Source organism: Protopterus annectens, chromosome 1.part1 (genome assembly GCF_019279795.1).
Source record: "Protopterus annectens isolate FY-2018-M chromosome 1.part1, PAN1.0, whole genome shotgun sequence".
Classification (NCBI taxonomy): domain Eukaryota; kingdom Metazoa; phylum Chordata; order Ceratodontiformes; family Protopteridae; genus Protopterus; species Protopterus annectens.
In genome coordinates this window covers 1,237,797,487-1,237,822,103 of record NC_056726.1, presented here as the reverse complement: position 1 = coordinate 1,237,822,103, position 24,617 = coordinate 1,237,797,487, and the positions used below count along the sequence as shown (strand labels likewise).

At 37.6% G+C, this 24,617-nt stretch overlaps 1 protein-coding gene across 1 annotated transcript in view; it reads left to right on the top strand.

Annotated features, from left to right (window-relative positions):
• The window catches only part of LOC122813684 (lectin-like), a 318,203-nt gene extending 309,199 nt beyond the window's left edge, over window positions 1–9,004 (top strand). The window contains exon 6 of the mRNA XM_044086137.1: window positions 8,355–9,004. Coding sequence (XP_043942072.1) covers window positions 8,355–8,419 — 65 coding nt within the window. The 3' untranslated portion in view covers window positions 8,420–9,004. The remainder of the gene's footprint in view (window positions 1–8,354) is intronic.
• Window positions 9,005–24,617: the final 15,613 nt, after the last annotated feature.

The window sequence follows — 24,617 nt, the reverse complement described above, 5'->3', positions numbered from 1 at the left end:
ATAAGATGGGTAATAAAATGACTAAACGATAGAACCCACATAGTCAAGGCGGCAGGTGCCACATCAGAAGGTTAGAAGGGAGCTAGTGATGTACCTCAAGGCTTAGTTTTGGGACTTCTCCTTTTGGAATATCATATACTTATAGATGAGTAGGCTGACAAATCTTTAGTTCCTGATGTTGGGCAGGCCTTCAGACCAAAAACCCAGACCTTTGGCTAACTAAATTTGTCAATGACTGTAAGATTATCTGATCTCCCTGGACATGGAATCTGTATAGCAAAAAGCGAAGTCTAACAAACAAATGGTATAAAAGAAGGAAATGTGAGAAAGGGGAGTATTACCACATTTGGTAAACAACTTCCATCTACCACTTGCAGCATAACCAGTACCCTACTCCAAACACACAACTCCCTCTCCTTTCACCACCATGTAGCATCAGTAGTCAATAAATCCTTCAGTCTAGCATAACTGTTATCTAAATACATCTTATCCAAGTCAAAAGAGGATACTATTCCACTGTACTCAGTTATGATTAGGCCAGTTACAGAGTACAATGCCCCCTTTCACATTTATGTATCCAGATGCATAACACAGCTAGAAAGACTCCAGCAGTTCCTAACAAAAAGATTAGTTGTCTAAAGACCCTCAGCTACCAAGACAGCCTGTCAGTCCTGTCCCTATAATCTGTCTATTATAGAATGCTGTATAGAAATCTATGTCCTGTGTTCTGTGTCATTAAGGACCTGATCCTCTTTGCTCCTTTGCCGCTCCACAAGGCAAAAAGCTCCACAAACTCTGGAACTAATAAATAATGCTGAAGGGGCAGGTATATTGCCCAACCATTACCTCATTTGTGACACAGATTTCCCTTACATGTAAAGCTGAGTGACATTCTCATATCCTTCAAGATGAACTTGGTGATTGGATGGGCATATCCAAATTCATTCCTGGTCTGACCTGATTTTCCCTTCTAGAGATTGGGATGTACATCACAAGGGTGATATTGGCAAGGCATGAAAGACTTGTTAATATGCTTGCCTTGTACTTTACTAGTTCTCTGGTAGAGTACGGTATTTAATGTGGATTATGTTCCTGAAGGCATTAAAACAGGGATGAAAGAAGGCTGAGACCTTGTACTGGAAATTCAACTGGTCATCATCCCTATATCCTCCATTGCATCCCATGGAAGAAAGTCTAGATTGTGACCCACATAAACTTGAATTAGCTTGTTTGCATTCATGCAAGTTATGATGCCATCCAAACAGCCCTCAGTGTAATCTGAGAAGTGTGTGTCATCTGTGTAACAGAGGTAATAAAAATTCCTCAAGATATGTTACTAAATGATACTATTTACATGGTGAATAAACACTGACCACTACAGAGCCCCATTGGACCTCACAACTGACCTACTAAGAAGCGGCCAAATCAACCACCTAGACTACTGCCTCAATTCCTCCTGAAAACTAGGAGGTAAACCATTCAAGGTCTGTACTTGAGACTCCAGAGTAGCTCTTAAGTATCAGGGATCAGATTCATAGAACACAGTACTTAACGCAAGTGCCACAGTTCAAGTTTAAAATGTATGGAATAAGCTGTATTCAAACCCAGCACCATGTGAAGGGCAGTCCTACACTTACACCTGTCACCAAAAGCAGATTTGTCAATTGTGTGAGACATAGCAGAAATGTCAGGAAGGACTAGTACCAAATAACACTTCTTCGGTTCCTTTGTTACTTGGAAATGATTAACCAGTAGTGAGTGTAGTCATAACACTGTGGCAACTTAAGAAATGGACAGAAATGTACCCCAGAGTCCATGAGAATTAAGTGGGAACCCAGTTACTTACATATCAGTTTGTGTCTAACCTTACCAGTGAAGTGGAGGCAGTATTCAAAGGATTTAGATAATTTAAAAACAAAAGAGTTTAGGACATTTAGGCTAGACATTAATTAATAGCTGAGCTGTCATCCCAAGTCCATTCTAGTATATCTTTGTCATGACTAAATTTATGTCTACTGTTAGCTCCAAGGGTCTCCTCCCACATATCAAAAGTCTACCTTGTCTGTGAGGAACCAAGTGGGTAATTCACAGTCATGCATAGTAAAGTTTTTTAAGTGACCAGACAAGCCAAAATGCAGATTCTGCTGATCACTTGGAAAAGGTTAGCTGGTCAGTTTTTCACAGAGGAGATCTCACTGAACAGATTCTTATGAGAAAGCTCTGACTGGTGCATGGAACAATATAGGTCACTGTACACAGGCAGAGACTGTAGGTGACATGAAATAAAGGAAGACAAAGGATGGGATAGGGAGGTTTTATGAGAGAGGATGAGCAGAGTGTGACCCCATGAAGACAAATATCTGTATTTATTTCATTAGCATTACAAAAAAGGAATTAAGTAACTTATCCAAAAAAATAAATAAATAATTTTTGAGTTATCAGTAATAGTAATGGTATGTTCACAGAAGAAATGCTTCTGAGAGATGTCTTAAAGTATTAGATGGAAAATGGAAAAAGACGATGCAAAACCCAGAATATTAAATTACTTATAAGGGGAATTATTTATATCCTTGGTTACTCTCCTTTTTCTACGTTTGTGATTTTTTCCTTCTCTGGTCTCTGCATAGCTGTTAACAATGCTTAGATAGGAGGTGCCCCATTTCAAAAAGGTGTAAGTGCTAATCATCTGTCAGTATCATAAACTGCTCATTTAGGCACACACCATAAGTCTGTGATCAAGCAGCTGGAGAATGAATGTGATTAGGAATGTGCTGGCATTTTATAAAGATGTGTATTATGTAATGGAGGCATTTTCTTAGGAATGCCTGTTATTCTGTCCTGCTTTGGATGAGATTAAGCACAATGTGATGCACAGTGTCTCATAAAAGGAGCTGAAGTCCCACACCTTCTCTAGAAGGAGGCCTCACTTGTGTAAGCTATAGGCCAGCCTCCCTTCAGGGAAATGTATACATAATTGGACAGTTAATTTTTCCTCTTTCTGGCCGTCCATCCCGTGAAACAGGTCCATAACTAATCCATGGCCACAAACATGACTGACAGAAATCCAACTCCTGTGTCAGCATGTGGTCCCTTACTCTCTTCTTACTGAAAATGAAAAAAGTTGCACAATTCCAGGGATATGGGGGGATCAGATGTATACCCCATTGCAAAGGTGGTAGAAATGCAATAACAGAAAACTGCAGGCCTAGATGGCTCCACTCGGTAATACAGATAATAACATCCTTAAGAACAGAAAGCACTGTTGAGTACCTTGAAACAAGGAACACATAACCAAAGGCAACACTAGATTTCAATAAGTCTAATATATTTTTTTAATGGATGATCAGATCTGCAGGCCTTGGGGTGGTCATTGCTGGGTCTTCTTTAGATTTTACCAAAACATCTGATGCAGATCAACACAAATGATTAATAAATATGTTTTAATAGGGTCAGGAAAGAATTCTGCATTAAATGGATAAGAAGCCTGTTCCAGAGAAGGGGTATTCTTTGAGACACATACCTGTCCCTCCAATATGTCCTATTTATGTTGGAAGCATGGCCTAAGTCCATGGATTGGGTATTTCTGATGCATTTTGATTTGCAGCTATGCAGGAGGTCCATCAGTGTGGGAATTGGGAATGCTTTGTATGCCACAAATAGATCACCCTCCAAAGTCTATAAGAGACAGAGTATAGGGCTTTGAGGTGATCCATATAGGGCATGTTGTTAGAATAGGGCATTCTTTTGGTGAGGAACCTCTGTGGACATTCCAGTTATTGCCTGTGCCTGGTCAGATACATACTGAAGGGGGCTTTGTACTCAACAATGAACCTGATGAGGACTGAGTACAGTGGAACCATAACTTCCTTGGACCTAGATGCCATACCCTTGTCTATAATTTGAGCAACATATAATGATTTCCTTACTACCTTAGACACATGTTGGTCAAAAGCCAGGTTACTATCTAAATATGTCTTCAAATCCCTGACTACTGGGTCTACCCTTAGGTGTATGTTATCAATGAAGTAGTTTCCTGGAGTAGCCAATTTTCCGAAGGGTACTATTATACATTCTTGGCATTGAGTTGTTAACTGTGTCCATGGCACCATTTATTTGTCTGTATTAGCTCTGCCTAGAGGATATTTGTGTCTTCGGGATTCTATGACTGTTCCTAGTCTGCAATCATCTGCAGATGTGGTCTGCCAGAGGTCCTTAATGTTGGTCATGCCTTCCAAGAAGTAGATGACAAAGATGAGAAGACCCAGAACTGAGCCCTGAGGGTCTCTGCTAGTGACCAGCCTCTTTGTGGAGGTGGACTCCCCTATCCTAACATCTTGGGCCCTATCTGAAAGCCAGCTGACAATACAGCATGTAAAATAGGGGGTTATGCCTAATCCCAAGAGTTTGTTTACAAAGCATGAGTGGGGTATTGTATCAAATGTCTTGACCTGCTCAAGGTAGGTAGTATACACTATTTTGCCCTCATCCATTGCCTTAGTGAGCTTCTTGAAAAAGTCTACCAGATTGAGTAGGCATGATCTTTCCTTGACAAAAACTGAACTGGGTTGGACCCAGCGTCTTGAGTTTACAAATTTCATTATTAATCATTTCCATGATAATTCTTTCCATTGCTTTGTATATGAGACCAGTCAGACTAATGGTTCCATAGTTTACTGGGTCCGTAAAAGGCCCACCCTTATGCAGAGGGATGACTTTTGCAGTTCTCCATTCACATGGCACAAAGCCTGACTGGAGGCTATGGTTAAACAGTGTCTCTAGTGATCCTGATAGGTTATGTTTCATGCTACTTAGAAGACATCCTGGGATATTACCAGGGCACACTGATGCAGTCTTTGTGGCCCTGAAGTGTGCTTTTAATACCTGTTCCCTAATGATGGTTAAACGGAGTTATGTTCGATGGCATTTCTTGAGAGGCTACTGAGGGAAAGAAGGGGGTAAAACTGAAGCAGAATTAATCAGCCAATAGATATATTATATCTTCCATCTCCATGTAGGTGTTTCCTTTTACAATTAGCTCTGCACATTATATAACATGACAGACTTTATGCAGAGAGCCAGACACTAAATGGAGGGTAAACAGAAGATAGGTATTATGAGCTGTCTGGTTACCACGATATTCTCTGTTGTCTTTGTAAGTGGCCATGCAGAAGAACTGGAAAGGAAGGTGTACCTGTCTGCAGGCAACAGGTTGACAACATGATAGATGGAGAAGGCAGAAGGGAAATAAACAGGGACTTGGCAATGGCAGAAAAAATACTTAAATGCATAGCAACTAAGACCCCGTGCAATAGTGTGTAAAGTAAACCACTTTTATGTCAAAAATAAATAGATGTAAAGTTATGTTGAGGGTTACTAATGACATGAAATGTAAAATGACATCCTGGTGTATTCACATAATATGACTTAAAAGTAAATAATATTAATAAAGTATCAGCGTCCACATTTCAAAAAGTGAATCAAAACTGCAAAAACTATAACCAGGTTAGTAAATACATGCCAAACAGATTAAACAACTGGTTTATCCATTAAAGAATTCCTCAAGTCAAAAAACAGACATGCAAAAAGAGATAGCTTGTAGGTCATTACTTTATTTCTATTTATTTATTTATTTATTTTATTTGCTTTTATTTACCAGAAAAGCCCAACCGGTTATGATAACCGTTTTCAGTGGAGGGCCAGGAGAAAGGTTCCAGAAAATTATTACATTAAAGGAAGCATTCAATACATATATGTAACATTTAATAGTAATTTTTTACACAGAATGAGGAAACTTTCAATATATACATGTAGCATTTAACAGCACGTTATTCACAGAATGAGTGATAACATTTTGATGAAGCCACTCTTGAAATAATTTAAATACCATTATATTTTATTTCCTGCTCTAACTTTGCAGTTGTCTCTTCTCTGTTTCAAGAAAGCAGTATTTCTCCCTACCTCACTGTAGCTATTTGAGTCAGTGTCTAATGCATATGTGCATACTGATTGACTCCTGTTAATGCAGGTAGTGGATGTGTTTCCAGTAGCTTTGCACATCATGGCCTTGTGAAGGGCAGTCTTGTGGCATAGCATTAACTGGTTAAGAAGATTCTTAAAAGGTTTCTTCATCTTTACCTCCTCCGGATTAAAAAATTGTCTCATCTTTGGGACCTGAATTCATGACTGACATACTTGTCCATTAATTGCTCCTGCTGGCTGGTCTGGCAGCTCTGAAATTCATATTTATTTTTATTTATTTTACATTTGTTGACATGAGTGTCCATCTGAGCTATTGCCCTTTATCAGCGGAGGCCCGGGGAGAAAAGCTCCAAAGATATACAATGCAATACAAATAGCAGTACAGATACAGATACGTAAGCTACATACATGTATATTGTTGACAGATAAAACAGTAGTATAAACAAAAAGGAAAATGTTAAAAAAGTCGAATAAGTTATATGTTTTGGTTTAAAAAGAGGGTTGAGTAAATATAAGGTTTTGTATGCAGAGTAGCAGAAACTTAAAAAGTTACATAAGAATTTCAGGGAGCAGAGTATAGAAGAAGCTTTGGAGGTTGCATAGGAAGCATAGGATGAAGCAGTTAATGATAAGTTTCAGTAAGTTAGTTTGACTGTACTATAAAAGGTAGGTAATAATCAGGGGGGTGAGTAAAATGGCAGGAACAGTGTTTTTTAAAGTGGTCTTTGGTTGCTAGCTTAAATTGTTTGGGGTGAATCAGGGACCTTATTTCTAGTGGGAACTTGTTCTGTGCAATAGAGGGATGGTAGCTATATAAATTGCACCCTGTGCTGGATTTGGGTTTATGGAGTTTTATTCCTGTATTAACCCCTCACGAGTGCTCTGATATATAACAGTATGCTGGATTTGGGTTTATGGATTTTTAGTAGGTCTTGGGTTGAGATTCAGAGAAGTCTGGTATGGGAGTAGTGAGAGCATGAGAACAAGAGAAAATTGAGAAGATAAGCTGTGGACCGAAGAAGCAGAAGAGGAATTCTCAGCAGTTGCCACCTTTGGAATGCTTCATCATAGACAACCCTTGGAGTATAACTGCTATTTCCTATGTCTACTCTTCTATTAATATTGATATTAATATTAATATTAATAATGAATAAACTGATTAAAGATAATCAGATTTAAAAAAAGTTACATCAGTGAGGTTGTGAAGGAAGTAGCTAAAATCCATTAACTGTATAAGTAAGCAAGTGGGTTTGGTATAATAATGCAACAATTTATTGCTGAAGGCAAATAATGATTTATGCAGGGGCAAGCCACAATAGTACTTGTTAAGCAATATAATCTCTGATATTACAACACACTGGTTAAAAGGTTAATACTTATAATTTGGCAAAGCACATATTCCACTCTACTATGTTGTGAACTGAAATTTGGAAAATCATTTCTCAAAAACACAGTAAATGAAAATACACGAGTCAAGCACATGTGATTTAGAAAAAGTGTCCACTTTCCTCTGTTTATATTTGTATGATTTCCTTGCCACTGAGACTGACCCATAGAGAATAGAAGAGCATACAATCACAAGGTTCATTTACACAATCATATGTACCTACTGGTAGGTGAGATGAAATGTCAGTGGCCATGGTCATGCCAGATGGCATCTTCCATGTGATAGCCAAGCAGTGGTACACGCTAACTTTACATACAGATGACATATGTGTACTAATGCTTAATTTTACATTCTTTCTGTCCCTTCCAGCGAAACTACATGTGCATGGCTTCTTTCTGATACAGGCTACCTTGGCTTTTGCTTATCCTTTGTGCAGCCATTTAGAACATTTTTCTATTATCGTCTCCAAACCTATCAATATAAATCTATCAACCCTGAAAAGATATTTGTTTTTTTGAGATTCTCTCAAAGAATAACATTTTACTGAAGCAGAAGGTTAAATATCAACATATTACTGGAAATAGGTGCAATGCTTTCCACTTTAACTTATTATTTGTAGTTTTATTACCAAAGTTATTTCATGCATTCTGTATACATTTGTTCTGCATTACTATGATGTCCTCTGTGTTAGTTTGATTATTTTTCTACATGTATCACTTTCACCATTTTGAGTCTTGATTGTAAATTGTCTTTTGGGCCATTTTGATTGCCTTGTTAATGAACAAAAGTATAAGAAGCAGTTATGTTTTACATCTTAGAAAAGAAGCGTATGAAGAGCTGAGTGTGACTTCTGCCAGCAATCTATCATTTAAATATAAATAAGATGTTGTTTTGGCAGCCCTAAACTGAATTTTTGTACAGCATTATTAATCTGACTAGCAGATAAGACATAAGACAAACAGTAATAAATGTTAATATTTTATTACAGGTCCAGGTCAATGGAATGATGATCACTGTGGATTCAAGCGTGCCTTCATCTGTCAGCACTTTTAAAGTATACACACTCTCCTTGTCTCAGAGACATTTTGCTTACCACTCTCAGCACAATGCTATGATTTCACTAGATGATTTGTAACTGAATAACTCCATTCATTGATTTTTGTTACTGCTTTCACAGCTCAGAAGACCCAGTGCAAATGCTAAGTTCCAGGAATGGCCATTATTCAATACTTCTTAGGATAACTGTCAGTTCCGTGTATGACTTCCATGAAATAAGACATTTACTCTGGTTTCCAGAACATTAAAGCTGGCATTATACTCTGCTGTAATTGAAAAACAGTTACATTTAATACATTAAAATGTATACTACCATATCAGCTTTATGAATGCAAGAATCCCAACTGAGTTAAATATAATACTGTATGACTAGACAGAACCACTGACTAACTAGACACAAAACAAAGCCATAGCTTGTGTCATGCCTCACTGCACAGTATCAGGGTAAGCTTTTTAAAGAAAATAAGTGATTGTGTGGCTGTTTGTCTGTATATGCATCTCTAATATCTGTATGCCGATCTAGTTAGTAGGACGGACAGTTAGATTGACACACACACACACACACACACACACACACACACACACACACACACACACACACACACACACACACACACACACACACACATACACACACACACACACACACACACACACAGCCACACACACACACACACACACACACACACACACACACACACACACACACACACACACACACACACACACACACACACACACACAAAAGGCAGTGCCAGCACAATGGATCCAAGTAATTTCAGTCAGAACTATAACCACATCTGCTGATATGGCACAGTCTTGCTGCAGTTGTTGTTCGGTCATTTAGTTGAATCTGACTCTTCATGACCTTCTGACATTCCAGTTATTAATTATTTCCTAACGTACATGAACTCTGCAGCCACTACAATGCTTTACAAATGATATGTACATTCAGCTTTTGTTTAATGGCTGAAGGCAGTTAACACTGTATCGGTATGTCACAATAACAGCCCTAGATAATGTACTACGCCCTTTTGTTTATTTTTCCTTTATGCACCCTTTGCAAACACTAGTTTGATATCCATGTCTGAAATGATACTTATGTTGTAAAAGACATTATCTAATATTACAGGGATATGTTGCATTCTGCCTCTTAATGTAAATATTTTCCTAATGCCAGCTCTGAATTACACAGTTCCATATAGTACTGCATGTACTTATGTAAGAGTTGATGTCCTGCTTCATTTTGTAATAAATCTACATTGAGCATCAGTTGTGTGTGGTGTATTACATGTCTTATGTGACCATTGTTAATTAAGTGATCAAAGAAATCAATATCTAAAAGTATTGCTCTTAATCCTTTTCTGTATTTCAGGCAGTTCATTAAGTGGAAAGACTGTAGCAACTTCATCATGTTTTAATGGTAATCATTAAAACCTGCACAAATATAACTCATTTGATCTAGGCCTAAATAATATTACAGTTCTATAAAAAAATCACAAATCCTAGGAATCTGGCTTATGTGTAGACATCAGTTGTGTTAAATGTTGTGGGAAGGCTAAAACACAGGAAAAATAGAGGAGTTATGTGGTTAACAAGAGTTAAGATGCTGTTAACAGTTAACTATTCTTTTAGATTTCTAGTTTGTCTTTTTAAGTGTATCATTTTTATACACTTTGTCCACCATTTTTAATCAACATTCTCTTTAAGAAAAAGTGCTTCTTAACATTACTTCCATGTCATTCACTCTGCCATTTAAATTCCTGTCATCTTACTCTTTGTATGTTATCTTTAAAAATGCTATAGTTATCCCCAGCTCTGTGACATGAAGGAATGAAGCTCTTACAATGAGCTAGATGGTCTGGGTTCTAGTAGTGGTAAAGGCACTGGAAGACCTGGGTTGTGGAGGATGCAAGTATGTAGCTGATACCAGGCTACCCATGAGGGAACAGTAATTCTATTTCTAGTTACTTAATTGCCACCAAGAAAGTACCGGGCTTGCAGGTAACCATTTGAAATGTCTGGACCCACTACAGCGAGACCTGAAACACAATGAATAAATGGCCGAAAGAACAAACTTACATATGCTAAGTCTGAGATGCCATTTCTCAGATTATTCCCTTTTATTCAAGGTATGGTGATCTCAGAGTTGGTATATATAAGTTCGGGGGTGTGTGTGTGTGGGGGGGCTTGCCCCCCCCCCCCACAAAATGAAATTTTAAGGAGAAGAGCAATTTTTGATATTCACTCTTCTCCAGGTTTTTGATCTTTTTTTCCCAGCTTTTCAGCTCTTGGAATTTTGAGTGCTGAAATTTCAATATGGAGCCAGCTTGCAAGGCACCAAAATGGTCATGACTGAAGATATGGGCTGGCACTCCCAAGACACTGATAGTAGCCATCATTAGTGTTTGAACAGTAGGACATACATGCATTGGGCAAGTATTGGAATCCACCATTAAAAGAGCTGGAGCCTAAAGTAGAAATGCCTTCACTGCTGGAATGCAAGCAAACTAACAAACCTCCTTCATGACTGATTAAATGAGCTCTTGAGCTGAAGACTCCACAGTAGCAGGGAAGAAATGGGCTCATGACCCATAACGGTACAGATGGTTGGCAGGCATGAAGGCAAAAAGAACCTAGAAAATAAGGCTATGATTTACCTTAACTACACCATTATGGTACTTCAGAGTTTAATTTATGTTCTTTGCCTTCACTATTTATTTCTATATATGTGAAATCCCACTAGCTTTCCCTCATACCATGCATCACTTCTTTTCCAATGTTTCTGAACTGATTCCATTCTTATTATTTTATTATTTTATATGGATGTTAAAACGGTCTGCAGCAGTCCAAGTGTAACCTTACAAATTGTTTGACAAATGGAATTACAGCTTCTCTACTTTTATTAGCTGTATGTGTCCTCTATATTCCTATGTTTTCAGCTCTTCTGACTGCCAGTCTCACAGATCTTAGCAACCTTCAGGCTACTAGCTATTTAGATATTTATTTTATTTATTTAAATTTGTGAACTATAGAAGGGAGCTGACCACAAATAATTAATTTCAGTTTCAGCCCAGGGAAAAGTACAGTGATAAAATAGCACTGTGGTAGTGCTTAATTTAAAGCTTATCTAAAACACAAGTGGCTATGTTCCTGTACTAACCCCTCATGAGTGCTGTGCTACATAACAGTATACCCAAAACATATACAACTTCTCCCCCGGTGTTTATTCCCTTGTTCCTACCAACCTGTATTAACCTTATATTTTGACATGTCATACCTACAAATAGTACTAGCTATGTTCAAAGCCTAGGTTTTGTTGTCAAGATGATACAAATTTGTATGTTCTTATGTATACTACATTTTCTTTACTTAATACTTTACTGTCACTCATAGAGCTTTTCTCCCCGGGCCTCTGCTGAAAAAGGACCTGTGTCCAGTCAGACTTTTACGGTAAACAAATGTTAAATAAATAATAAATAAACATGTTCATAACTCATCATGCCATTTGGAAGAATAACAATCTGTCTGCCACCTTCTCCTTTTGAAATGATCTATGGCAGGAACTGTTCCACTATCTTGCACTGCCAACAACAACTTCACTAATTTTATAATGCCCTAATCGTGAGACCTCCTTCCTGACAGGGCAGCATGGGCAGCCACTAGCCTGTCTGGCTAATTTACACATTTGAATGTAATACCAAATTCTAAGGATAGGGGCACAAACTGCAGACATCTGCATGGTGTGTATAATATTCTTAGGAGTGCCATATGAAACTACTGGATGACCTAGTTATTTATTATTTATTTATTGGCATTTGTTTACTGGGAAAGTCCACTGAGCCAAAAGAACTCATTTTCAGTGGAGGCCCGGGGAGATAAGCTCCACAGTATAACAGTACAAAAACATACAAACAGTAAAACAATATAAAACAGCTTCCAGATACAAGCAAGTAAGCATAATACATACATAGTAATATACCATACTTGTAAGGGTGGCACACAAACCATATGTACATAGGAATAAAACTAATATAAGTTACAAAACTAGAAGCGTAATTGAGTTCTTAACAATTTGGTATTTACAAGGTATTTGAGAGAACTGGTTAGTAAAAGGATGGGAAGGGGGGCAGTGACAGGTGATGTCAAAAAGATAGATAGTAGAGTAAAAGTTTAGCAAGGTTTGTTTTGGTAGCGAATATGAATGAGTTTGCAGAGGGGAGGGGTGTATGATAGTGTGTGAATAAATTTAGAGTATATGCATTCAGGTTATGGAGGAATGAGAATAGAGGCATGTGCATTGTCAGAGGGAAGAGAGGTGTAATCGCAATCCCTTTTTGAAGGATGTAATTGAATTAAAGATTCTGATAGCTGAAGGTAAAGAGTTCCCAAGCTTGGTGACAGAGAAGGAATAAAGCATGTTGCTGGTAGGGAGTTTAGGTTTATATACTTGTAGTAGTAGTTGCTTTTCAGATCTAGTTGGTTTTCAGATCTATTTGGCCTGTTGGGGTGGTAGTGGGTGAGGATGGGTAAGAGAGCTGGGCAGTCTGAGGGTTTGTATATAATTTTGTGAGCTGTGATTAACTGTAGGTAGGTAAGATGGTGGAGAAGTTCGAGCCAGTTAAGTGATTTTAAGGAAATACAATGAATGGAAGAGTATTTTGTGTTGGTTGCAAATTTGGCAACCTTGTTGTAACAGGTCTCAAGCTTGTTTTTTAGGGTGCGATTAATATTGGTTAGGAGAGGAGCACAATAGAGTAGTGAGGGTAAGAGAAAAGTTAAGGCAAGTCTATGTTTGTTAGAGAAGTTGAGGCAGTATTTTTGTCAGTAGAGGGACCCTAGCTTATAATTTTTTTTTTTTTATATTATTATGGATATGGAGGTCAAATGCAAGGTTTTCGTCAATGATAACCCCTAGTAATTTAATGTGGGAGACAACTTCTATAGATGTGTTGGTTTGAGAATGAATGGTGATATATGTTTTGTTGGCAGAGTTGCTTTTTCCTGCCTTTTATAGCAGCTTTGCTTTTTGAAGCTGGGATTATTTTTTTTCACATTTATTAAATTAGTAATAGTACGGTGTGATAGAAATCTAAATTTCTCTTTGTGTAGATTTTTTCACTCATTATCAGCAGGTTTTCACTGTACTCCTACAGACTGCCTACTGTTCTAACCCACAATAGTTGAATGCCTATATGCACCACATTTAGTACATTACAATAATCATGCAGGGCTAGATATAAAGCCCTAATAGTTTGTCTCTTATAATATACTTCACTATAGTGTCTACCTGTTTAAAAGTGGCAGTGGGACATTTCTAATTTCAGTATATAGTATAATCTATTCTAAACCAACAGTTCTTAAAATTAATCAGTTGTGATGTTATTTTTCTCTTTTTCTTGATTCTAAACACTCCCATAAGGAAGGGTTACATACTGCCTAGTAAAGTATGATCAGAGCACCATCATGTGTTAATCTGTAATTTCCAGAAAACATCTGCAGTTTAGACAGTCTTCCTTCACACGCTTACTTCACCACACATGGATCATTTTAGTATACTTTTTATGGATTTTCTCCAGCTGTATTTTGTGAGTTTTTAGAAAAGTAGGTCCTCAGTCAGTTTGTAAATTCAGTTATAAGTCTAATAAAACCATCTTGATTGTTTTCCTGTCACATAACTGCCTTGATTTAATATATGTTGTAATGCAGCCAAAATAGAGAATTATGGTAATATCACCGATCATAACATGGTTATTATGCATCCAAGACACGAATGTCAAGAAACTCACCTTAACAGTGAAGCTCAAGAGGTGAATCCTAGCATCTATGTTGTGAACACATAGTTAAAGGTTATGGTCAGAGACCAGACCCTAATTCGTTGTTGAGCATGGGGCTTTATCTGCTCCATGTACTAGTAGTTACAGGAAAAAAGAACCAAAAAAGTGTTTTTTCAGCATTCAAAAGTGTACATCTCTTAGCAAGTTGTGTCAGAAATGCAGTGTAACACAGTACCTTATGTTTATACTCAGCTTGCCATGCCTCTCAAATGTCCAGATTTTCACAGAATGCCCAGATGTTTGCCTTGTATGTTTCATATGCTCCTCATTAAACAATTGTTTCTGGACAAACTACTGAGGAATAAAGTCAGTAAATAAATTGACATTTGAGTTTCAGACTTCATATCCTTCAGCAAATGCAGGATAACACATACCCTGTTATTCTACCTACTTTATAACAGGAAGTCAGAGACACAGTACCAGTACATACAGCAGGCAGAAGCAAATTGTGTCTTTATTCTGCCACTATTATTTGTTGGTTATTTCTGGAATATTTGACTGACTTGCATGAAGCCTGACCTTAACAAGTGAAGCAGGGGATGCTTAACATTTAAGATCAGGTCTCATGCTATAGTAGTGCTTAAATGATTTGCCTTTTCCAGATATCAGAATGCAATCACTACACCCAGTGCACTACAATTTTCTTCCAGTCTTTATACATACTGTTCACAAGGTGATCAAATAGAAAGTCTTTAAAAAAACTTAACCTTTTTAATATATTTTCCCACTCTTGTAACTGTATTCTTTATGTCATTGTTTCATTTCATTGCTGTTAATGTTCATGCTGTTTTCTTCTGCCCAGATATTTAGTTCAGTCAAACATAATTGCAGTTGCTGTTGATGATCTTTACTGGTAGTATAGGTTTCTAATTTTAAATCAACACAAAGAGAGTGAAATGTATAAATATATGTTGATGTCCAAGATAAATGGGCTAAACAGATAAGATCTCAGAATCAACCCCTGGGGTATCCAAGATCATACCTATATCCCTACCCATGAAGTTTATTTGCCACTTCCTTTTTGCTAACCATTCTGCCATCCAGTCCTGATGTAGATAAATCTATCTTACAGTTTCTGCATCAGTGTATTGTGACCCAGCCTATCAAATGCTGAAGAAAGATCAATAAAGACCACATTCATTTGTGTTTTTCGATCAACAGCCATAATGACATTACTATTAAAAAAATGACAAGTAGCAATATCTGTCCTTCATGTATGCATGTTTCTGGATATTATTTATGCCTGTTCTAATTCAGACTCCAGTGGCCTAATAGATAAGGCATTTGCCTCCTAAAAGATGGATTGTGGGTTTCAGTCCTATAAAGGGTGGTATAAATTTCTATGAACCTATATATCAGTTTTTCAGCTGGGGTAATATATAATTATTAGCCAAGGGATAGGAAAGGCCAGTCTATCACCAAGCAGGATAGTTTAGTTAAAACACCAAAAGGGAAAAATGATTAAAATGGAAACATGTCAGATTGGTGGTTAGTTTCACTGAATGTAAAATGAGTGAGCGCCATTCAATGAAACTAACTACACCAGCAGTGGAGTTTGCCCTTTTCCCATCTGTTGTTAGTCCTACGAGTTGATATATACATGAGTTTGGGGGATGTCTGGGTGCTTCCCCCACATGAGGATGTATGGGGCTTATCCCCTTGCAGAAAATGCTTAAGTCTTCCAAAGGTGGTTCTGGAGGAAGTTTTTGAACTTTTTACAATTGCCAAAACTACCTTCAGTGATTTGACACAATTCCCTTAAAATGGCCTGCAAGGGCAGCTAGCCTACTACTTAGTTATGAATCCAATTTTGTAAGTAATGCTGTGAGTGTAGGTGACTGCATTACTTTTCCAGTGTTTGACAGCAGACTGATGGGTCTAAAATGACTTATGTAATCATGTGCATCTTTGCCATTATATGTGGGCCTTACTGTGGCAAATTTTCAAGCATGGGATATCTGGGCAATATCATAGGCTCCTTTAGATATCTGCAATTGGATATCACAAGATTTTCCCTGAGCAATGTCAAGTGATTGTTAGACATTTCATCTCTATCACTGGTGTTACTGTAATCCAACTTAATATGTTTAAAATTATGTCTTTGATATGGAAAGTTGAAGGCTGTCTCTTTTGCTCTATTACCTTTCCTTTGTCACCATTAAGTAGTTTTGTAACATTTTGTAAAGAGATTTGCAATTTCTCTCACTTCTCTTGCAGTCTCACAATTAAAACAGACATAGCAACAGTAAACTTCTCTATCAGTGAAACACACATTCATTGAAAAAGCATCTGGTCAGTGGTGGATTATATGTACATTTATATCCAATGGCATCCCCAAGCCCAGCAGTTATAGCTATATTTCCTAATGAATCTTTCTCACATGGCTGTGTAAAAGAAAAAAATAATGATTAAAGTCATGTTTCAAATGTGTTTCACGTAAACATGCAGTAGCCAAAGTATTCCAACTTAATTCACACACTTACACACTAGTCCTGCAAAGCTGGATTAAAAATGTTTAAAAATGACCAGTGAGAGCATCAGGTACTTTCATCCATAGCGACTGTTTTGACTGTACATTCATTATAATTATGAAGCAATAAATGACTTGTACATAATTGGTAGCTGTGGGTGACCTCATGAAACTTATCAAGACCACAATCATCATACTATAAGATGCAGCCATGTATAGTAGAGTTTAAATAGAAGAGCATCTATGAGCATAAGAAATATTATCCATCTGATAACATATGCTAAGTCAATATACACAATCTCTGCAGAAATAAAAGCCATCTGAATAATTCCACATTAAAGAGAGCTATTACTAATGCAGATGGTACTGAAAAACAACTTTGCATTTCAGTGCATCTACAAATGCAATGCCTGCTGCCTTTGAGGAATAAATTGCATATGCTACAATAAACAATCGGAGTGCTAGTAATTTTTCCATAACATTTCTTGGACTAGATCAGCAATGCAATAGGGAATGGCTGGCAAACAGCTACAATAGGTTCAAAGTTACTAGGCATACAGTCCAGAAGACCATTAAGGAGCCCAGCCCAGATTCCTAATTTCTCCAAAGCATTGTCTGGTTAAGTAGCTTGCTGAATGTCACACAGTATGTAAATGAAGGTGGAAAGATTAAAACCTTCCAACCTTGCCACAGCAAGCAGCTCATTAACAAGTTGGAGCTTTAGTCCTCTGCGCTATATGCCAGAGTAACAGTTTTGGATGAAAATCCTTTACAATCTAATCTTGTAGAGAAGAGTGTATAACAATCATATGTAACAATGACTATATAATGGATGCTGAAGATACAGCTGTTCTGATCTTTACTCCAAATAATGCAGACTATATGCTTGACAAATATCAACCCCTTTGAAATTGCTGCAGGCTCTTCAGAGTACCTTTTAAAAAACACATGTTACTAAAATAACATGTCCAGACTACTAAAATGTAGCATGTTTAGACTATATTACACAATCCATACATATTAGTGAATCAATTTTTAGTGCAATGAATAAAGGAAAACAATTAAAGACAATATAAAATAACCAAAAGCTTTTGTTCAACAGCTCACGAGTCACATACAAATCAGACACATTATTGCATGAAACATACTATTTATGGGTAGGGGTTTACATGTTTGCAGGGCAACTACTTCTATTTTGACATCCCTATATCTTCTCTGCCATCAAAAATAGCTATTACATCAGACATCAGTCAATATAGGTCAGTCCTACTTAAAGAATGGCTAATAATGCTGTACTGTTATGCTATACACAGCCAGAGTCAACATAGGCAGATCTTGGACAAATATGGCCCTAAGTAGGGTAATGAACAAATCTCCCACCACCCATACCAATACCCGATTATTTGTCCGTCTCTCCTCTAATTACCATAAGCCATCTTCAAACCTGTCAGCTTACATACTATTCTCTCCTTTACTTTTACACTAATCAAAGTGATTTGGATTTCATTTAAAACTTGTATTTCAAATTTTACAGAAGACACTGATGGCAATTTTCTAAATAAAACAAAGCACTCTCACATAGACAACAGATTTAGCATGAGAAACAGTAAACTTATCTTCCCTTGAAACTCACCTCTGACAACCCATTAAACTACAAGAGATGTGCTAAGATTCATACTGATATATTAAACATTGAAATGCTTATTAGCATCTATGGGGTAACTGCCTGGGACAGCCCAATTGACACATGCCCCTTTTCAGGAAAAGTCCAGGAGTATTATCTGGTGAAGTAACTTTGTCACAGTCTCATAGAAGACAAATGAAGGTTGAAAGAAATCAAACCATATAGTACAGGAACCAACTTTTTAACTGTTAATTACCTCACTCATCTGCATTAGACATGCCATTGTAGCCCCACTCATTTTATACCTGTGTGGCTGTAAAAAACAAGCTAGATTAAAAATGTACTTGTAGTTTAAATATTGACATTAAAATCACTGACTTCATGCTGTCAAATTTATTGATAAGTAAAAAATAAAACACATTGTCAACATTCAGCAAAACAAGGAAACCATGGATCACATGCAAACAACATGGCTCCTTTGATGATGCTGTTCTGTTTACTGCACTCAGTTTTCTTCCTTTACACCATAACTACTCTGGTTTATGGGTAGTTATAGGGCTTACGGTCCAGGGGGACCCTTGAAGAGCCTATCCCAAGTTTCCATTTACCCATAACACTGTCTGGTTAAATGATGCGGCCCAGGACAGAGCAGTTCATATAAGTATGAGGGAAAATCAGAGCAGTTCTGTAAGACTGGAGACAGATAAGAGCAGACTGCGTCAAACCACTCAGAAAGTTATCAGAAAATCAGATTTGCAACATGTATTATATGAACCAGAGAACTATGAAACTCTGACGGACAATGACATATTGTAATTGTCAGTGCTTTACCACAAAAAATAAAAGAATGAAATTGAAGGAGGTCTTACAGTTGGTACAATGGCTCAAGAGTCTTGCCTCGTAGACCCAAGGTATAGGGTTTAAGCCTGGGTGTCTCTGACAATCTTATCTCTTCCAGCCTTCTTCCTCTTTAACAGTTTATTTCTGACTTTTTTTTTGTTGTTTTGGAGCTACAAACTAAACTCTCTCTTGAAATATTTGTTTTTACAAGTATATTGTTTTATTGCTTTCTTGGACCTAGCAATGGCATTTGTCAATAGGTTTCATGCTTCATTTGCATCCATGTCTGTAAAACTAATATTTCATAGAGAAGACATCCAAAAGGCATTGAACTTTGAATGTTTTTTTTTTCATACAGTATCATACGGGAGGATTGCTGTTAAGTGAATATGATGTATGTGAACCTAATGGAAAATTTGTTGAGGCTACCAGGAATAGGCCATAATATGTGTGCACCTTTTGTATTGAGCAGTCCTAGAACTGCCTAATATATCCAATACATTTCCCGACCTAGTTTGTACTCTTATGATCTGGTTTGAAGTATTTTAATATATAAAGTGTACTAAATGACCTATTGAAAATGTCGGAATTGTCAACCTGTCCCAAGTCAAGCCCCAGTATACCTGGCATTGAGGAGGTTGTCAACACAATCACTACACCTCAAACACCACCCACAAATACACAACACGCACCCACATATGTGGAGGTCCTCAACAAAAACAAATTGAAACAAAGGAGACCTCAGAGGCAGAAACACATGAGGACTCCACAACCGTCCACACCACACACCATGCATAGTCCACACACCAGTGTCTCGCAACCACTAAGGCCTAACCATAAACCCAACATATTAGCATAGGAGACTCCATTGTGAGACACACAAATGTGCCCCTCACCAGGCTGGATAAGGAGAAAGTCACGGTTAGTTGTTTGTCAGGTGCCAGAATCCACCATATCACACACGCACTCAGGTCTCTCAACAACAGGTACTGTTATGACTCTGTCATAGTCCATGTTGGTGTGAATGACTTGAAGCATACCTCCCTGGACTATATGAAGAGAGAAATGATTGAGCTCGCTGAATATGTGTCCCAGGCAGGTATGTCCTTAGCCTTATGCAGCATTCTACCATCACCCTCAATACAAACATAAAATGATTGACTTTAACAATTGGCTTAGATTCTTGTGTCATTCCAGGGGGATCCAGTACCTGACAGCCTGGGAAGATATGATCGACAGACCATAATGCTTTCCTAGAGATGGCCTGCATCTGTCTCACTTGGGCTTCAGGCTTCTGGCAAAGGCCCTTGCCTCCCCCATAGTGCCTTTTTTTAGGAAAAGTCATGAGGTCAATGCTACCAACATAAAAATTCCAACAAAATGCAAATTAAAGGTCATGCTACTAAACGCTAGCAGTCTAAACATGAAACTGCTCATTGCAAAATTCTTAACCTTGAAAGATGCTGACATTTGTGCAGTCACAGAAACCTGGTTCAAAGCAACAAAGAACACCCCAGCCTTACCTGGTTACTCATCCTATCACACATTCAGACTCCAAATGTGGGCAGCAAAGCCAAAGGAGGTGGAGTTTCAATATATATTAAAGACACACACACCTTCAGGCTGGTCAAACAGTATGACACACAGGAGACACTCCAGGTGCATTTAACCATTGACAAGACCCCTATTCAAATTATAGCTAACTACAAGCCCCCAAATTTGACTCAAGATGCCCACTCCACCTATCTGGACCTCTTCAATTCTATCAAGATTCAAACCTTTACCCTGATCCTGGGTGACGTTAATTACCCAACAATATATTGGAAAAACTACTCATGCCAGAACACAAATGCCCAGAGATTCTGCGATTTTATCAATGCAAATGCCTTGGAACATCTAGTCAATACCTCCACAAGAGGAGATAATATCTTGGACTTGGTATTAACCAACATGAGTAACCACTGCAGCACCCCTACAGTATCATCCTCCCTGGTAAGATCCAACCATAAAGCAGTCACTTTTGAAGTCACCATCTCCCCTGACCCTCCTCTAGCTAGGGTCAAACAAAAAAACTTTTCCAAAGCTGATTACAACCACCTGAGGGATGGTATAAACAGCTTTGCAGTCCCCTGCCTCACTGTAGGAATTGGCACCAATGTCCAGATCTTCACCAAAATACTATACGAGCATTTATATAGATGTATTGAATCGGGAATACCCGACAGAACAAAATCCTCCTCCTCAAGGAAGAGTAATTCTGTCTGGTGGACATCTGCAATAAATAAACTATATAACAAAAAGAAAATAATTACTGTCCTGGACCAAGTAGGAGCAGGTGTCCAATTGGAAGCAATCTCTCCTTAGCCTGAACAAGCAAATAAGAGCACTAGTGAAATCCTCTAAAGCCAACTTCGAGTCCAAATTGGCCACATCTACTAGAGACAATCATAAGGCCTTCTTCACATATGTCCAATATCTCAAAGGAAGCAGCGAGATCTGTTCAGAACTGGTGGTCAAGGGCACCAGATACACAAATGCTGTAGATATAGCCAATCTACTGGCTGACAGATTCGGCAAAAAATTCTCCCCTCTGTCCCCCCATCTTTAAATCAGGACATTCCCTCTACCTGCCCCCCATACCTTATCTCTAGTGAACAGGTCCTCACTGCCCACTCAAAGGCAAAGAATACAGCCTCCATGGGACCCGATAACATCCCTGGCTGCATCCTACATGAACTCAGGCATGAACCTGCAGCACCATTAGGCACCCTATTCAACCAAAGCCTGAGTACTGGTTTTGTCCCAGGCGAGTAGAGGACAGCCACTGTCATCCCTTTACACAAAGGTGGAGCATCCACCAATCTGGGAAATTATAGACCCATCACTCAACCCCACACAGTTTGGCTTTGTCAAGGGGAGGTCATGTCTGCTAAATCTGGTCGACTTCTTTGAGATAGTCACCAAAGCTATAGACGAGGGGAAGACGGTGCACACAGCCTACCTTGACCTGACCAAAGCCTTCAACACTATTCCCCACTTGGGCATAGCAGATAAACTCTCTCAACTAGGCATCAATCCATACATTGCCAGATGGGTAGCAAACTGGCTCACTGATAGAACCCACCTAATCAAAATAGTGGAGGCCACCTCAAGCAGTCGACCCATAACAAGCGGCACACCCCAGGGATCGGTCTTGGGGCCTCTGTTATTCGGGATATACTTCTCTGAGGTGCAGGCCAAAACCAGTAGATGATGGCTGATCAAGTTTGCAGATGACTGCAAGCTGGGAACAGTCATCAATTCCACAAGTGATGTGGATGTCCTCCAAGAGGGTGTCACCCAAAACAAATGACTGATGCCAGAAACATTGCCTCAAGCTGAATTCCAGAAAAAGCATCATAATCCCCTTTGGGGAGAATTACATCCCCACATATTATCACGTTAATAACAACGTCCTAACATGGTTAACTGAGAAACTTAAATTCTCATTTAGGGTGGGAAAAGTTTAAAAAAAACTTTCTAGTGAAAGGTAAATGTATTATGTCTAGTGTTAATGTACATGGTTTGAGATTTAACTTTGGCACTTCTGTATGTATGTAATAGATGTAAGGTTTGTAAACATATTGTGAATAGTTTTGGGAATATTGGTGGATGTAGATTTGCAATGAAAAGTTTTAAAGTTTGATACCACTGGTATAATCTATGCTCTTAAATGTCCATGTAACAAGTTTTATATTGGTCAGTCTCAAAGAGCTTTCAAAGTAAGACTTCTTGAGCATGTAAGAGATATAGAAAACTTTAAAGAAACTAGTTATGTGGCAGTTCATTTTCACCAAGCACATCAAGGTTCATCTGTGGGCTTACAAGGTACTTTTTTAGAAAAAGTATATGGTAATAATTGTGAATTTACTGACAATTATTTTAAGGATAAACTTTTATATAAAGAAGACATCTATATTCTTAAATTTGATACTCTTATACCTAATGGTATGAATTCCAAACTCATTTAATTATGCTTATGATTTTCTTTCATTTAATTTTTATTGAATAATTGATTGTGCTATTTATATGGAGTGTTTTTTTGGGTGTGTTTTCTACTTTGAAGGCATTCTAGCTGAGATGTCAGAGAGTGAAGAGAGTGAATAAAATACTTCTAGATTCTATTGGGTTACTGGTCTTTTGGTTGTTTTTCTATTTTATTTCATTTTATTTTATTTTAGTTATGTATTATTATAAATATAGAGAAAGCCTTCTTGTAATACTCTGAAAAATGTCTACATGGATGCAACTTATTAAATTTAAAGGATTTTTCAAAACAAATGTGTTAAAATCCTCATGATGGTCAGGTATGTAAAATCAGCAAACCACATAAAACAACCATCTAGGGAAGCAAAGCATTCTGTTCTGCTTTTAATCCAAACAATAAATGAGTAACCAACTTTGGTAAAAGCAATATAAACCAGTTTAGGTAGTAACAATTAAACGTAGAAAATATCATGCACGTTTTTCATCACAGTGAAACTGAAACTTCATCAGATAAAACATTGCTAGACCCTTTTCTCTTTATACAAATAAATCTCACACTTAATTATTTTCAAACCTAAAGGACTTAAGAAAACAATTCAAATATCATTCATAATTATCATGTTAAAAACTTCCATTAATTCATAAACATAAAAATTCAGAACACTTTTTATAAAAGATCTATTTAAACAACTGAGCATTTTGTGGTTATCATACAAAACCATTAAAAACTTGATTCCAATAAAAAAGTTTTTTTAAAAACAAGTTAGCCAAAACCACATGATAATCATGTTTTTAAGGGGGAATATGGACAGCAAAATGTTTTGGGAATGACAGAGAAATTACAAGTCTTGGTGAAAATGTTAATGAATTAGATGAGTTTGAAGAGCAAAGACCCCTACGTAGATCAGAAAGGATAAAGAACAAGGGGGGTTATAATTACTAACACCAGAATTTTAAACAAGGTTCCAAACAGAACCAACATTTTCAGTGGAGAAGTGGGAGGAAGGACAGATACTAACAGGAGAAGAAATTATACATATCCCCCCCACCTCTGAAATTATGGTAAATGAAGTAGGAGAATATAAATGTTCTTTCAAAAATTTCACTATTTACAACTTCAGCTCCATGAAATTGGAGCACGGACACTTCACTTTATTTTCCAAAGGGCTTAAATATATTCCTAGGAAAAAAGGAGATGTGGCAAGGACTCTTATGGATCCCAAAACTTTTTTAAGGAAGATTAATTTAGGTTTGCTTGTTAATCAAGATTACAATATTAATTAAAATGAATTACACAAGCAAAGTACTATTAACCCCCCATTACACCTCCAATTAAGAAATCTGGAGAAGGTTATTGAGAAAGAAATTAGGGAAAAGTATTAACATATCCATTTTAAA